Genomic DNA, 17,972 nt, shown 5'->3' with positions numbered 1-17,972 from the left:
ATCCTTTCTAATTTATATAATGTGTTCTTTCAGCATGTTTAAAATCTGTTCAGGCCTGCTTTTAATGTGACTTAGAATATCATTTAATTGTAATCAATTATGGAAGAGGAAAAGATGTTTTGAGAGCTGTGGAGATAACATGGACTAATTCTTGAAAGCTATGTTGCTTTAAGATTTTTTCAAGCGTCTTCATAAGATGATGAAGGATATATTGATTGTTTGTCTGTTGTGAAAATTTTCCAGTGTTCTTTTATCAGCTGCTGCAACACAAAGTTGAAATAGATTACATATCAATACGAACACATGCAATTATAAAAGTCTACAATTTTTCAACAACAAAGCTTTTTCCTCATCCATCCAAAGTCACTCAGTGTCTGTCTGTCTGTCTGTCTGTTTGTCTGTCTGTCTGTCTGTCTGTCTGTCTGTCTGTCTGTCTGTCTGTCTGTCTGTCTGTCTGTCTGTCTGTCTGTCTGTCTGTCTGTCTGTCTGTCTGTCTGTCCTGACTGTTCTGCCCCCCCCCCCCCTCTCTTTCTCTTTCTCTCTCTCTCTCCTGACTGTCTGCCCAACCCCCCCCCCTCCTCCCCCCCCTCTCTCTCTCTCTCTCTCTCTCTCTCTCTCTCTTTCTTCTTTCTTTTTGGGTCCTATTCCCCCACTTTGACTTTTCTCTTGAGTTAGAAATTATTCTAACTGCTGTTTGTGAAATATAAGGTTCCAATGCAAAGAAAGATGCAAGTTTTTTCAAATTAAGTTTGCAATATAAAAACTTCTGCTTTTGTTGTGGCTTTCAATGGGTTTTACAATGACTTTGCAATGAACGCACAACATTGTGTTTTCTTTGTGATTTATTGCACTTTCAGTTCAGTTTGTGCAGTGAATAGCTTTGTTTTTACACCTTGTTTTTCAGCTCATCAATGAATGCAGAAGCATGATTCAAAATGCTGACACTGTCTATGAAAAGGTAATGCTATTTTTGCCAGTGTTTATAAAGAGAACAAAATTGAAGTAATTGATGTGTAGGCCTGCACATAAAAGCAAGTAAAATCATATGTGTCACGACACGTTGGATTCGGGCGTTTGTCAATTTTGAGGCGTATGGCATTATTGGCATCATCTTAAAGGCTGCTAATTTGCCTTGCTTTTGATATAAAAAGATCTATTTATCTTGAGTAGAAGTTGAGATATTTGCAATTGAAGTAGGTCGGGTCACCTGATTTCATAAGTAAAATTAGCGAGAAAATAGCCGCCAAAGTTTGGTGACTTCCATAACTCAAGAGCCCTTGGAATCTGCAAATTTACAGTTTCGTGCCTTTATATCAACCATTTTTTTTCATAAAATCCACACATTAAAGTGTCTTTGAATGAAAGGTGCTGAGTCATAAAACAAAAATTCTTTTAAAATTCCAAAATGGCCGAAAAATGCTGATTTCTTCGATTTCATTATTTTGACGAGCGCCTGATTTCACCATGCTGCCTCTCATATTATGCTTCAAGTCTTTAGAATTGAAATGTAAACTTCCATTTCACAGTCATAAATTTTTTAAGGAAGCTCAATCTTGAGACTTTGTTTTAACAACTCAGAATAGCAGTATTGTATCCCTTGTTATTGATAAATAACATCATATCAACACATGCGTAGGCCTACATACCAGTGCAAAAATTTTTGAAATTGATAAGCACCCAACATCAATCGTCTTTTTTTCTATCTGTCTGTTTGTCTGTCTGTCAACCAGGACCAAGTAGGCTAAGTGATACGAAGAAATTCTTGCAAGTTTTCACTCATTTTTATATCAAATTACAAATATGTAGGGTTTTTTTAATCACAGTGTAGGCCTACTGATTTCTAATAAGCTCTCTGTACCTAGACAGGGCATGTTCTTATTTATTGTCTGGACACAGAGACACTCTAATTCGTTCCTGAAAAATGTTACCCAAGCTGACTCGGTGCATGGTATTGTATAGCTTTAATGCTCCTTTTAACACTGTAAGACTATTGAGGAGGTGGGACGTCCCTGATCAGACCAAACCAAGTAGCCCAAGACAACTGAAGTCCAGAACCACTCATTAGGGATTCAAACCAGGGTCTTTTGCACCATATGGCAGCACGATACCCCCTGAGCTGATGATATGCCCTGGCCAGCTGTTTCTGTGCTATAGGTCTTTTACTTGACAAGCTTGTGTAAAGGTTTAGATTCTAATCTGTGTGGACTTCACATTTAGTGGGGAGGGGGGGTTTGAAATATTTCCTGTAAGTGTTGTGACCTCTCTGGACAGATGTGCTGTTTATGAACCAAAAAGAGAGTTTCATAAGAGTATTACGTGATTGTATGTTACTGTTGTTTCAAGATCAAAGTGCATTTCTCTTTCCGAAATGAATCATCATTTTGTTGTTGTCAAGTTTTTGTTAATACTTTTGAGTGTTATCTGTAGGCCTATAGAATTTTCTTCTCTGCTCCTAGTTACTTCACTGTCAGCGTGCAGGCTTGGAATGGCATGAGGAGTTGGAGAACTTCTGTCAGCAGGCAGGACTCAAGGGACGCAAGCTGGTTAAGGTGAGGGGCTGCAATAATGTTCTCTGAGTGCTTTTTTATCTCAAACACGCAGTGTGCATTCATAATTCAATAATAGTTCTTTCTTTATTACCCTGTTGATTCTGAATAATACTATAGTGTCGTTTTTTGCCAGATCCTTGAACTATTATTATTTTTAAGCAGGTTTTGTAGTCCCCACCCCTCCCCCATGAAGACGTGGGAGCTTTTAGTTTGCAAGGGTTTGAGGTTAGGCCTCAAAACTATCACATTATTTTTTAAAATCTTGTGCTGGAAAGAAGCATCTATCTCCTCATGGCACAAATTCCAATAACAAGCATCTTCCTATGGTTTCTGTAAAAGGATAGAGGTAGAAAAAACTTCTACATGGTCAGCACGTTTTACTGCCTGGCATTTTATTGAATAGAATAATAAAACGGAAAGCATCATACTAAGCTCTCTCTTACTGTATCAACAACAATGGCTGTAATAATCATCTCTTCCCAGCTTTTCTGGACTTGTCTTTTTTGACACTTTTAGTTTTCTTGATTTGTACCGTGAGTTAGTCCATCTTTCAGTTTCGTGTTGCATTTTAAGTTTTATTGTATGACTTAACAAAACGTTATGTTGTTATTTTTTGGTTTAATGTTCTTGTATTATTTGCTCCCCACAGATCCTGGTAAGTTTAACCATTGTTATAATTTGCTTTTTAGCCTGTACTCCACATTATAATGCCAATCTGTCAAATTGAAGTAAGACTTTAGTAAAAGACCACATGGAGAGTTGCAACCTGTCTCAAAGTTTGTTGGAGCCACAAGAAAGAGTCTTCGCTTTTCATAATATAATGCCTATGTGCGAGTCCTTGGAGGTGAAGAACGAAACCAGTGTTTGTCATAGTTTGTAACGATCCATGGAGAAAAGTACAGTCATGAATGCCTCTTGACTGTGTTTATTACGTAACAACTCAGTTGCTGCTATATTTGATCCTAAGAGACCACGATTACGGTCATATTCACCCTTGTCAAATCGACACCCAGGCACTAAGTTATGAAGAAGCTAAAGAGTCTGGCAATGTAAACTTGCTCTTTGTGTGGTATATCTGTATGTCACCATCTGGGCAAAAAGCACAGCTGTGACAGGGGATAAATTATGCACTCCTCGCACAAGCTGGCCATCTCACCTCACAGTCTTCTTCAGCCTGATGTTGGTGTAAGAAGTTGAGTCCAGCAGCACCTTAAATACCAGGTGTCTTTAAAAAAAGGACCCACTTAGAGGGCAATAACTTGGTCACCTTTGTACTACTTTCAACAAAACTTTGAAAAAATAAAATTCATCTAGTGGAATGTTACATTTGTTAGTATGAAAAAAAATCAAGCAACATGTTCGAGAAATATCAAGTTTTTAAATGTTTCACCCAAAATTGAGGGAAGCAATATTTGCAATGTCTTAAAAATCTAGGATTTTCTGAATATTTACAAACTTGACCCCCCCCCCCCCCCCCCCCCCGCCTCAGGTTAAATGTTGTTTGTTCAAAGTTTTGTTGAAATTAGTGCATGGGTGATTAAGTTATTGGCCTTTAAGTAGGTCCCCCCTTTTTTTAGACACCCCGTATAAATCAAAGTGTGTTATGCGCTGTGTATCTTCTCAATTAACAATACAACCAAGACTGCCTGCCAGAGAGAAGTTCTACGAGGGGAAAATATAAAGTCTTTTTGCTTCAGTCCTTTACAGCTGATAATAGGCTATTTTTACCTGTCTTCAATGTTAAGTTTTGGTTTTCAGTCATCTGAAACTGTAATGCTCTCAGACCATGGTATGGTCACATTACCTTTTTTCGAGTGCAGGTAGATGGTACAAATGTCTGAATGAGTGGCGTTATTCTCAGTCATTGTTTCATCTTCATATTCATCACCTCTCTGGTCTCATTACATCCTTGAGTGACCCATTCTCTGCACTGTATCATACTGGTAGAATGAAGTTCTTTTTCAGAAGGCTTTCTGGTGTTAAGCCACTGTTTTACAAATCATTAATGTAACATTAAATTAGCAATTAAATTTATTGCAGCTTAATCCTTTTTGTTGACTTAGGATATTAGTGTTGTGAAAATCTGCAGACATAGATGCACCTAACAAAATTTCACTAAAATTTTTCATACAAAAAAACATATATTTATGTTACTTGTTTTTTACATTTTTGTTCAGGCTTGCTCTAGTTGTATAGATTCTAGATGTGTTCCTAATTCTACACTCACAGACAACTGTCTAGTCTCTTATCAATAACAAAGTGCCCTAAAACCTTGATCTCAGATCACGGTCGAGGAGATAAAACTTTCTCTGTAATTCTGGAGCTTTATAATCTTCTTCCTAAACTGAAGGCACTCTAACACTTGCACCACCACCACCACCCTGAAGGCAACTCAAAAATGGGATTACTTTGAGCTTTTCACTCTAACGACTAACCCAAAGCCTAACACTGTACGTTCCCCTTACTGTTTTGTGTTGTGAAAAGGCACCCTTCTTGAAATAGAAATTGATTTTACTTACTGCCAGCGAATTCATTTCTTCTTGATTCATTGTACCTGGTCCAGCTTTTGTTGTATTGTGAGACTCCAGCACTTTGATGTTCTATTCATGAAATTCATGTTTAAGTTGATTGTTTCTGTTTCTAGAGAGATTGGGACTCTAATACTCTGTAGCACAGAGGGGGGGGGGGATATAATAGATAGCCTACAATGTGCATACATGTACTAAATAATGTTGGTTGTTCATTTATATGTTCTAGATCAGAACAGAAAGCATGTTAAGCTAGCAAAATGAAGATAAAAACTTTATTTCTTTATATGGTTGCATCTGCAAATGTTAAAAGGTTTTGTAGTTTTATTTTATGAGTAGAGAATAAGGAATTAAGTCGCCTCCACATCTTTTTTCACTGAAAACAACCCTGTTCGAAAGACCTGCCAGTTCACTTCATGGAGAACCATATTTCTGTAGTTTAACTGTGAACCAGTTGTGGTCCCTCATGTTTCAGTGCTATTTTGACACTGTTCTTGGAAAAGAAACAGGAAAATATAAATTTTTTAACCTATGGGTGTTGTTCTTTGTCTTAACAAGTTAACCCCATTTGAGAGCGAGTTTCTGTGATGATGTAACCACCAGTTGTGTGTGTGTGTGTGTGTGTGTGTGTGTGTGTGTGTGTGTGTGTGTGTGTGTGTGTGTGAACCGATAATTCTTTTGCTTTCTTTGAATGCTGTACATGTAAATCAGTTGCTGTGAGTGAAAATATATCCGTCAAGCTCTTTAACCTTGGTTTCTCTTAAGATTTTTTAAATTTAAATATTTTTTTCCCTCTTTCTAAATGAACCTCCAGTGCTGCGCTGTCTGTGATGTTGTAGTTACACTCATCACAGAAGACACAAGTTCGATTTCTGATTAGGGAAATTTTTCTTATTGAGCGACTCCCCTTAGCCCAGGATGACCCTGAGAAGCAGGGTCAAAGCAGCCCATGTCCTAAATGGTCTAAATTGTATTTATTGGTCCGTGCAACATTTACAATTACAAATTATGCATATAAATGAAACCCGTCCCCCCCCCCCCCCCCCCAAAAAAAAAAAACCTAAAACAAACCAAACCCCGCCCCTAAACCCCCCAAACCCCCCACCCCTAAAAAAAAAAAAATTCCTCTGATTAAGATTGTTTTACTCTCACTATAAACATGCCTGTTCAAACACATGACAATTCTGCAATTTTGAACCTCTCCAGTCATTACTTCTTATCTAGAGACTGTTATCTCAATTGGAATCTGACCCGCACGTATTCTCATTTTTCGTGTTATGCAGGCAGCAGAGAACTTTGCCTGGAATATCCGAGTTCTGAAGGGCCAAGCAGACCTGCTGGTTCAGGCCAAGAAAGACTGCCAGGAATACATCAGACAGGTGAATATGTCTGTTAGGTTCATTGGACTAACAGTGATTGTATACTATGTTCAAGGGCATAACATTGGTATGGATTTGACACCACTGTAAAAAGAAATCAAATAAGGTACATGTAGCTTTTGATGATGCCCAGGTGGGCGTCTTGCCGATAAAAACAATCAGGCAAAGACAAAGGCAGTTTCTGGAACACTTAGACATAAAAGCCTTGAACATTTAGCTCGTACTGGCAAAATTGAAAGCAGCAAGGCAGAGGTAGACCTACTTGTAGAGCCTAAACGGATGGGTGACGAGGAAAGATCAGGATTATGTAGCTCTTTTGAGAGCATCCAAGAAATTAATATATGGAGATCAATGATTGCCGATGTCTGTCACAGATCTTGCACTTGGTGATGATGATGATGAAAGAGACAATGAATAGGGGAAGTCTTTGAAAGTAACAATCCATTTGGTGAAGAGACGTAAAAACAGCCCAAACTCAAGAAAGCTAGGATTTGAACCATAGTCTAGTGCCTACTCCAACCCTCCCCACCCTTATAGTCCAAAGTAATATCAAGTAAGCTGATGGGATATGGAAGTGTGAATGGTTTTGTATAAAAAATAAATGTTTAAGGATTAAAGAAAGTGTCAGAAGAATATGGCTTTGAGAGAAGGAATGTTATTTAAAGACCCTGCTGTTAATGTAAGACTCAAATAAAGGTGGTCAGTTAGAAGTAAAAGACCTATAAGTGAACAGTTTAAGACGCTATGACAATCACATTTCTTTATCTCATAGCACGTTTATCGTGCAGCCATGGTTTCTGTTGCAAGAGAGTTTTGCAACTTTGTTTTTTGTAAGAGTTCGTAAAACTACGTTTCTATAATATGCCCCTGTTAATCCCTGTATTTCTGTGTGCCCTTGTTTTACCCAATATTTTTTTGCCGGCCCTGCATATTTCTTTGTGCCCCTGTCAAACCGTTGTATTTCTTTATGACCTCATAACTGATTTCTGTCTGCCTCTGTCAAACACTGTTAAATGCGTCGTTTCTGTGTACCTCTATAAACCCTGTGAATTTATGAGCTCCAATCCGACCCTTATTTTCTGTGAGCTTCTGTCAAACTCTGTATATCTGTGTCTGTCAACATATTTCTGTCTGTGTTTCTGTGCAGCCTTGTTATACCCTGTATTTTGTCTGTGTTTCTGTAAGCTCCTGCCAACCCTGTATTTCTGTGAACCCCTGTAAAACTGTATTTCAGCCTGTGTGTCTGTTTGCTCGTCAAACCTTGTATTTATGTCTGTATTTCTTTATGCCCATCTTGGACCCTGTATCTTTTTCTGTATTTTTGTGCGCCCCTGTAAAACCCCATATTTTTCTTGTGCCCCTCAGATCAAAGAAGCTGCTGTGTCCACTGGTCTGGCAAAGGGGGAAGTTGCAGGTCAGACAGATGTCCCCAGCTCACCGACGTCTGATGAAGATCCTCCAGCTCTCTTATTAGAAGAGTCATGATCCTGATGAATTTTGCATATCATTCTTCCTTCATCTTCCACTCACCTGGTTTTCCCAATTTCTTCACAGCAATCTGTATTCCTGTCTCCTCTCACTCACAATCCTTCTTTGCAGAACCCTTCCTAGTTTTCTCAATTTCCATATTCAGCTCTACTTCCTTTCATGGGTCATAACTGGATGTCAGACTGTTTCACTTGTTCTACCTACTTACCTGCAGTAGTAATTGCTGGATGTTACTCTCCTTTCCATACCTTTTTTACCTCACTTTACTCGTACTGGACATTTCTGAACATTAAACTCATTCCCATATTCCACCCCTAATTTACCAGCGTCTGTCAGGATGAGATTTTCCACCTTTCCGCTCCTTATTAGCTGCACCAGACATGCATCTGTCATTGCCGAACATTGCACTCCCTTTTTGGTGTTGGTATTCATCCCAAAGTACCAGCGTAAATCTAGACTGGACTCGGTACACTTCTCTGTGTTCAGCCCATCTGTCTGACATTGACAACGATAAGATACAATTACTCTCTTTCCCAGTTTGTCCCCCCACTTGCTGTATGTTTTGTTACTTTTAGACATGCCCTGGATGGGATTTACCACCACATTTTCAGCTCAGATTCTATCAAACAAATAACGCTTGTGACCAATGCCATGCAAACATACCCACCATTGTGATTTCTCTGTAATCTTTTCCATTTTTTCTGATTTGACAATGGTACTATTTTTTGCTCAAACCTGTGCTGGTTACATTTTTGTCCTTTTTGTGTTCTCCAAGATATGAGCTTTGGAATTTATGGAAAATTCTCAGAAATAGAGGTACTGGGATTTTCTTAAATGATTAGTTCATTTGTTTTATTTGCTTTTGCATGCTGCGAGCATAAAACAAGTTTTCCATTCTCTCTCATACTTATAAATTTTAACATTATTAATGAATTTTTCTGGTCTAGGGTTTCATTTTGTTACTGTTTATTTTTTATTTTTTTATTTTTTGTGATCTGCCATGGGTGACAGGTCTACTTGTAATTCTGGATGCTCATTCAAATGTTTGATGTATGTGTAGGCCTACTTGGAGCTCCTGCAACACACAAACAACATTTCACTGTTATCATTTGTGATGGTTTTCATTGCTGTACAGAGAGAATGTTGTTCAGAAATATTGATCTGGTACTAGCAATGATGTACATAGTCTTGATCATTTGGTCATTTGTGAATAGATTTATAGTGTTCTTCCGCCAGTTTTGTCAAGGGTTCTGCATGTTTGCCTACCGTCTGGGATAGACTTTCAATTCAGTACATTTACAAATGTATACAATGCAATGCTTATCATGTTTTTGTCATTGTTGTTTTACTTTAAATTGTTTTTATTTTCAGCCTAAGATTTGTGTACATCTTTTAGTTAGTTTGTATCATGACTGATTTTTATTTGTAATCTATGCGTTTTGTTATTTTGTTAAATACTTACACGAGGACATTTTTCGACTCCTACTTGCAATAATTGAGTGCCCTCTGCTTAATACAACCATCAATTGTTCCTTTTCTTCTGATGTAATTGTCTTGGTAATTTATAACTAGAAGATTTTCTGATCTCGGCTCCCATGTGGGCTGGCCCTGCTATTATGTCATGTACACATTGGTCATTTCTGGTTTGTCTCATGCGAGACAGGGCAGTCCGTGCTGCATAATCTGCAGTTGCTATTCGAATATGCTAACTCCTTCTTGTTTGATATGCAGAATACTTTTAAGTGGATGGTGTACTTGAAAGGAATCGGCTGTCTAGTGATGAAGAATCAATGAATAAATCAGTGAATGAGTGAAGTTTATTTGGGTCTTGGCTTTCGCCAATTATAATGGGTATGACATGGGATGAAATAGTTTGTTAGATACATTTCTTCTGGATGATCCAGATTATATCTGACCATGAAGATGGTGGAACAAAGTGTTGATCTGAGTGTGAGATATTTCCTGTTGTCAAGAGGGGGTGAAGTCAATGCAAGTCATAGTGATACCAATTTTGATACTGGTGACATAATCAAATTACAACAATATTTTGTCCATAGTTATTGATACATAATGATTGTCTGAGTGGATAAGATTCCTCTATTGTCAACAGATGTGGCTCATAGAACAACCATTGTGTGATACATTTTTGTGTTCATGTACTCATGTGTATGCATGTTTTCAGATATATGTTTTATCCCCTATAGAACATATATGCTGGGTCCCATTGCAACATCTAAAGGCATTGTCCTTTCTAGCTAGCCTGACTGTGGGGGAGGGGTGAGGGATAATTGGTCGCTTTTAAGGACAAGCAGGCTATCCCAGATTTCTGGGGTTTCCAGAAATCCTACGTATAGGAGAAGTTTGGTTTCATTGGTGTAAATATTTGTTTGGTTATAGAGAAAATTCTCTTTGTCATTTAAAGAAACTGAACAAGGGTCCAAAAACTTTACCTTTGATTTTCTCAAAACAACATTTTTCGGGATAGCCCCCTTGCGCTTAAAAGAGACCAATTGTCTTTGAGAGAGAGCACACTTCTTTCTTACGACTTGACTTTGATTGAATGTCCACAACTGTCACTGTCAAACACCTTTTTCTCATGTTATTATTTCATTTTTATAGTCGCAAAAGAAGTCTTCGAGTGCGGCTGGCTTCTTTTTTTTCCATGTGTCAGTTAATGTGAGCGTCTTGATGATGTCATTAATGACTTCAATATTAACAACTGTCAGTTATTTATCTTTTAATCTTTCCCTTGCGGCTAAAATCAGCCAGTAAAAAGTGCAGAGCTAGACTTCAACCTGGCCAGAACTGGCAGGCATGGCACTTTTCCTCTTATGTGTGCTCCTCAGTGGTTTGTTTGGCTGTTTCGTAAGTAGATCTCTGGCATTGAGCTATCACAAAGTTTTCATTTCTAGTGGGGCAAGTGTACAGCAGAGATCAGCTATTAGAATTTACTTTTACTTCCACTTCACAAACAAAATTAAAAAATATGAACATTAGGAAGTTTCTAAATTGCATAGGAAGTTGTGGGGCTGAGAATGTGAACAGGACAAAATACAAGATTTTGAGATCTGTTAACACTTTGCGGTCACTTGGCCAATAATGCGACAGTGAAAATGATCCGTTCCGGTCGCCTGGCGCCGCAGGCCCAAGTAGTCCGCTGCAGTCACTCTCCTGGCTGAGTGACCAGACGGTGTATTTTGTACTGCTGGCTGTGTGACTACAAAGTGTTAAAGTTAATGTGATGCAGGTATGATGACTTTAAACGTGTTTTAGAGGTGCCACTTCTCAAAATATTTCTGGTATATCATAAGCCTTGGGTGTAATTTCTGTAAATCTAAGAGTCAGTGCAGTTAATTTTGGATTTAAATGCAGTAACTATGTGGTATTGCAATCTCTGGTTCTCTAGCCAGGCAAGATGTTGACATCCATGTCTAGGACCATTTTGTTGCTTTGAGGCATTGTCTAAAGTTTGAGAGATATTGTACTTTTGTGTTCATGGTACCTCAATGTTCGAATCTCTTCTGACAGGATAGCTACCTGAGGCTGACAGAAGTGTGTTGAATATTTATAGTTTTTCTTCAGATCTTCATATATATATATATATCTATATATATATAAATATCTGTGTCTGTGATCTGTTAGATTTCTGTGATGTTGGTGTGGAATCTCTCTGTGATATAATATTGTCTTCTGAGAAGTGTGTTGACTGAGGTATAGTAAAAGAGAGTCGATGGCAACCACTGAACATTCTGTCTGTTTACATAATATCTAGATTGTTGAAATTTGATCAACTGATCTGCACTTGTGGTTCTTACTCAACGGTCATAAGAATAAGTTTTTTAATTTCATTTGTGCTGTGTACTGTATCCTTGTATTTTCATATCAGGACTGGAGAACTCCTTGTAAAAGTAGTAAAATTAAGTTCCTTGCACTGATAAAATGAAAATGTTTTTTCATATTGTTAGTGTGTTTGGTGGTTAATGTTTATACTGAGAGGAAAGAATAGCAAGGTTTGCGCACATATTAACAAATGCTTTTCTAATGCACTCTCCTCTTGAAAGATATTTCTTATCAACTAAAGGTTTGATTAAAGTGCTCATCTTGTGTCTGTCTCCACAATTTGTCTTTGTGTTTGACATAAAGATCATGTAGAGAGGGTGAAGGATTGGAGTGTGCAGCAGTGGAGTGTGCAGCAGTGGAGAGAAAGAGAGGATCAAATGGGTTGAGGGCCCTGTGTTGGTGGGGTTCTTCTGTTTGACTTCCTTTGTGTTGTTTCTGTCTTCTTGTACCCAGCCCCCAGACAGGTGGTTGTTGTGTTGTCGTTCAGGTCATACAACTAAGAAAGACGTTGAGAAGCTATGATATGATATGGACTGGAAATTTTAGGATAGAAAAATGTTTTATTGAAAGTCTGTTTTAGGGTGCAATGAGTCTTTAAATTTGTTATTCGGTAATATTGAGAGCTTTTTTTCATTATAATAAAATACTGTGGAAATATTGTTTCAGGTACAGTATCACTAATTTCTGTAGGTAATAACTCATCAGTTTTTCGATGATTGTTTTGGACTATATGTGAACTGCATCTCCATATTAAGTGACACAATTATATTAAAGAATTACGTTATATAATCGAGACAGCATTAGTAATCTACAGTACTCTTGTAGTAGTCCCATCTTGTGGTATACAGACAGAGTATCATTTCTCTTCTCAATAGACTAATTTTGAGCTTTATGATGGAATGCAGAATGAAATACCTGATCTGCTCTGTAACAGTTGTCAATCTCTCCGCTGTGGTGCTCTAATTCCATTTTATTAGGGAACTTCTTTCATGGAACATCTCCACCTGTCTGCTTGGATATTGTCCTTATTAGACTGGTTTAGCCCTGACAGGTAGACTTGAGGCAGCCTGCTTCCTGAAAAATCTGAATTGTTTGGACTGGAATGTAAAACAATTATGGTGCATTCAAAATCGTAACTACAATTTGTGATTGATAAAATCTTAGATGTCAGTGAGGACTAGGACGAAAGTGAAAATCCTGCCTGACATGCTGTGTGAAACAGCATAAATATAGAAAGCATTGTTTTGAAGAAAGTATCTCCAAGTCTCCCCCCCCCCCCCCCCCCCTAAGAGGTTGTATCACAGACAACAATATCACTAAAATGAAGCAGGTGGTCAGTGTGTGCTCTGGGTTTTTTTTTGTAAGTGCTTTAATTCAGGTTTGCAGCTGTCTAAATCTCCTGATTAAATTTTGCTGTCTGTTGTGTTGACTGTTCAAGAACTACACCTTAGTGTCACAGAGCTGTGTGAGAGAAGTGTTGTCATGGAGGAAGGTGAGAAACAACAGGAATTATATTTTGTTACCTGAACACATCTTGAAAACTGAGCTCTGACCGTGTATATTGGACTCAAGTATGAGTATACAGTACTGGTAGATGAATACTTAAATGTCATGTCCATACATTTCACCACTGCACTTGACTCATGCTCAGAATTTACCATTGTTCATTTTGAAAATTGATGTAAATGAATACCTGGTTTCAGCAGTTGCTCTGAATAGCTCTAGGATATTTGTGTGATGTGTTGAGTTCTTTTTTAATTGCTTTAATAAAGTGTTTGCGAGATTTTTAAAGCTGTACTTAGTTTCATATAGTAGCCGTTCGCTCAATTAATTGTTTTGATTACCCGAAAATCAGCTCAATACTCCGTCAGATTGCTTTACAGCCTAATTATTAGGATTCATAAAAATGTTGGTGCCAGTTTAGTTGAAGTTTTACCGCACTACCGTGCTCTACTGCGTAGTTGAAGTCCCACCTTATTGGCCATGGCAAGGGCAACACTGGGGGCTTTTAGACAAAAGCAGTGGTGTTGCACAATTGTGGTGTGTGGATGGATGGATTGCTTAATTTTTACTGTGTTGTTTAGATTGAAGAATTATTTTGTGGTGGTAAAGATTACGATTGACAATAAGTCCCGACAGTAAGTGACCAGATGGGACAAAATGTATTGTCAAGAAATTGGTGGGAAGGGGAAGGGGAGAGAGGGGGTGAGTTCTGGCTCAGCAAACATAGCATTCTTGACCATAGTGATGTCAAGAATTATTTTTAATCGATATTTTCTTAGCCACCATAAGATTTTTTAACATCTATTCCTGACCAGTCCTTTGACCCGAATTACTGGGATTTTGTCAGCGGATGACAACTTTTGTGACCTGCGTCATTGTATTTGCTCAAGTTGACTGTGCACTTATATGTGCGGATGGGCATGGGTTTCAGCTCTTGTGTTCGAATGTACACTACATGTGTTCATGAATGTGAGGGTTAGAAACCAGATGTGATCATACTTTTTGTCACATATTCCTCCTCCATAAAGTGTTCACCACTCTACATCATATACATCACAGTTAACTGACTACAATATATGTACAAACAAATGTTTGATTTATATATAAGTTTCATGTGAACATCCTACTGGACATAAGTTGCAGAAAGGCAGGACCCCTGGCCCAGTGGTTAGAATAAAGCAGAACATCTGCAAGCTGTTCAAATTTTCTAAGCCAAAAAAGCAAAATCTTTCAGGAATGGGAAAAAGATCTGTTTTATTCTTTCAACTATTGTATCCATGTTATGTAATTTTTAAAAACTTTTTTTTTCAACTTTTAAAATTTGAATTTTGACAAAATATTTAATGAGTACATGCAACCACTACCACATATTGAGGAACGGGAATTTTTAAAGAATTTCAAAATGTTGGACTTGGTACATCTGAACAGCTGGCTGAGGAGAATCAGAAGGTAAACTGTCAGTTTATAGTTTTTACACAGATGAGCAGGCTAAACCATTATTGCTAGAAAATATCAACATATTTTCTGTAGTATGTTTGTGCGTTCATGTTTGTGAGAATAAGTCTTGGAATTAGCCTGAGCATCCTTTGCAGTCTCTTGAGTGATAGAAGGTTCTGTGGAGAGCTTCTTTCCCATTGCTGCTTAATTGGCAGTGTACTTCTTCATAGTTATATAAAATGAGATCTGGCTGAGCTAAGGTAAGGTTCAAGGTATTATATTCAGCTGAGAAGTGCTTATAGTAGTATATTTTCTTGCTGTAGAATGACCCTTAGCTAAGAAGTCCATGCAAAGATTATTGGAGACATTATATTGCAAATTTGATATTGTGCTGTGTCTGTTAGGAAAATGTTGGTAGTCTAATGGCTCTCACTGACCTGAGCCTGTCTGAGATTCTCACAAACATGAGCCTGTTCATGTTTGATTTCATCTGTGATACTGAGATCTAAGACACCTCTTCGCTGTCTCTGCATCGCGTGCATAGCGTGAACATGGATGAGCTCTACATTTGTCTGTATTGGTACAGCTGTTACATTACTGTGTTCTTTCTCATTACTCTTTATGTAGCTTGAGAGCTTTTGCAAGAAATCTTTTTATACGAATATGATTTTTATCATTATTTCACAATGCTTCTGAACTTTGTTCGTGTATAAAGAATTGTTTATAAAATATTTATCATAATGGAAGTTTGAAACCCTGCGAAGGGGATGCTATGTTAATAATTTATCACGTAATTAATTCTTTTGTATTGCTGAGTTAGTTCTTTTTAGAACATCAGTTAACTGTTTGCTGTTTTGTTTTTGTAGGAGCCTGATTTTAGTAACTGCAGCTCAGGTCTGCTTTTTTATACAAGATTTTATTTGTGTCGTTTGCTTTGTTACTATGTCTTTGCAGAATCTCCCAGCGCACAATCTAGCCAAGCTTTCTCTCATTGCTGTTAACTGATCGATTAATTTACTTTGCTTTATCTGTAGGCCTACCTTTTGTTACATTAACATTCGCATGTTGTATTTTTCTTCTTTGGGGGGATCGTTGATGAATCAAACCATACATGAACATTTGATGTAACCCTAGTTGCCTCAGCCTATAAAAAACTGATCTGTTCCTACCATCTCTCCGCATTTCTGTTCTTTGCCGTTTATATCTGAGTTAATATATAAAATAAAACTCTTTGGCTTAGCCTGGTCAGGGGAGTGTTTTATATTTTAGATTTTCCCTTCTTTTTCTCTTGATTTGTTCCATGTTATTGTCTTGAAATGTTTTTGGGTTTTTTTCTTTTGGATCCATGATTTCAACAGTGTGCTTCTTTTCTTTCTCTCTGTTATCTTTTGTCTGCCTATCTTGCTTTTTTCCCATGCACTAAAATGACAATTGTAATGTCAATGTCATATGATAATACAATGATAACCTCACTTGACCACAGTTCAAAACCATTCAATCTGGATCAGAGGGACAACTTGAAAGCGACAAGTAGTGGGTGGTGGCGCAAGAGACTTAATGTAACATATTGTCTTTTTTTGTGTTGGCCTGTACTAATTTAGTGTGTCAGAAGAAATGTCGGTCCATTTGTTTTAATAAGTTGAACTGTGTGCACTTCAATCCCATGTCTGTCAAAATATTTATGAGCCCAAGTGTGTCAAAATTTTCAGCAAGGCTGTGTGTCCTGGGAACTTAAATATTTCCCGGTACAATTCGAACGTGTGATGAGAGTTTCTTTTTGAAATTGTTAAAAGCTGCAAAGCATATTGCCGAAAATGAATCTAGAAGTATGTAGTTGCAAGATATTCAAAGTTGTTAACGTTATCAATAATCCTAAAGTTACAGCTCGTGATAAGAAAGACTCTCAACTGACTGTCAAATTTGGAAGGATTTCAACTTTGAGCATAAAAATGTGAGCTACTGCAATTTATAAAAAACAACTGGATCTTTAATTTTTCTCTTTAATTTGTTTAGGCCTACATGGTATTTAATTCACATTGACATGGCCCCCACCCCTCATACTTCTGTAAACTTTTAAGAGAAATACTATGGGATTTTTTTCAAACTACATAAATTTCTGTTGTGGTCACCCAAACAAAGGAAAGAAGATTTTGTAGAAACTGAATAAGGAGTGTGTTTGACTTTACTTCCAATGAAATCTTGTTACCTATCAACAAAACAATGTCTCAGAAAAAAGCGAAGAATGGGTGTGTTCTTGAAACACTGTAAAGACGAGTCAATTTCTTTTAAGATGGAAACTGTTCTTGTATTTTCCCTTTTGTAATGAAATTTGATTTTTAAACCAATCTGACAAAACCTAATTATAGTACAGGTGTGTATTTGATATTTCAGTACTTTCGAGTTGTGCATGTAATGTCATTATGTCATTGTGCTATGTATTGTTCATTATGAAATAATTTTTTGACTTTCAACTTTAAGCAGTGAGTGACGCATAGCACATGGGATAAGTTGCATTAACTAGATCTATGACAATTACCATATTTCAAAATGTTCTCATTGCGGAGTTTTGGTTTATTTTTCAAATCGCTTGTATGTTCCATATTTTGCTGTTGTTAGTGTCATAAGGTTACTTTCCTTTACCTAGGTCTAGTATCTATCCATATCACACTGTTTGTTCTTCAGGAATTTTTCAAAAGTTTAGTTCACTAATTCTTGAACGAGAAAATCTCTTACCCTAGATTTTCTGTGTGTGTTTGTGTGTTTTTGAAAAGATATAACTTATGCCGTACATTTTTAGATTAGCACGCTATATTGTAGATACCAATAACAATGAAAGAATATGATTCAGTTCAACTGTTCTTGTCCCTTTCCTGTTACAATGACTTGTCAGTCCGAAGACAATTCACTAAACATTGTGTGTGGGAAAGGCATGGATCATTCTTTCTTTTCAACTGCCCATCAACAAAAACAAAACCTTGAGGTGCCCCGATGGTTTAGAAGAAAGTTCAGACTCCTTATTTGAATTGTTTTGTTTGAAAGATACCCACTGAATATGTTATTGCTCAACTACTGAGTCTTGTCGTGGTGGTCAGGACGTGGTGTTCGACGATGATGGTGATGACAATTACCATATGGTGATGATTGAGGCCAGACGTTTAAATCATGTACATTCTCTCTCACTCTCTCTATCTGTCTCCTCCCCGCCCCTCTCTTTCTCTCGGTATGAGTGACCATCAGGGATCCTGCGG

At 37.5% G+C, this 17,972-nt stretch overlaps 1 protein-coding gene across 1 annotated transcript in view; it reads left to right on the top strand.

Annotated features, from left to right (window-relative positions):
- The window catches only part of LOC100533405 (phospholipase C), a gene marked incomplete at its 5' end in the record, with an annotated part of 64,302 nt that extends 56,361 nt beyond the window's left edge, over window positions 1-7,941 (top strand). The window contains 4 exon segments of the mRNA NM_001204688.1: window positions 905-958; window positions 2,457-2,549; window positions 6,361-6,456; window positions 7,822-7,941. Of these exon segments, the coding sequence (NP_001191617.1) occupies window positions 905-958; window positions 2,457-2,549; window positions 6,361-6,456; window positions 7,822-7,941 (363 nt within the window).
- Between the last annotated feature and the right edge of the window lie 10,031 nt (window positions 7,942-17,972).

The sequence above is a fragment of the Aplysia californica genome, unplaced genomic scaffold (genome assembly GCF_000002075.1).
Source record: "Aplysia californica isolate F4 #8 unplaced genomic scaffold, AplCal3.0 scaffold00788, whole genome shotgun sequence".
Classification (NCBI taxonomy): domain Eukaryota; kingdom Metazoa; phylum Mollusca; class Gastropoda; order Aplysiida; family Aplysiidae; genus Aplysia; species Aplysia californica.
The sequence above is the reverse complement of the archived record's forward strand: the minus strand, read 5'-3'. Positions and strand labels throughout refer to the sequence as shown.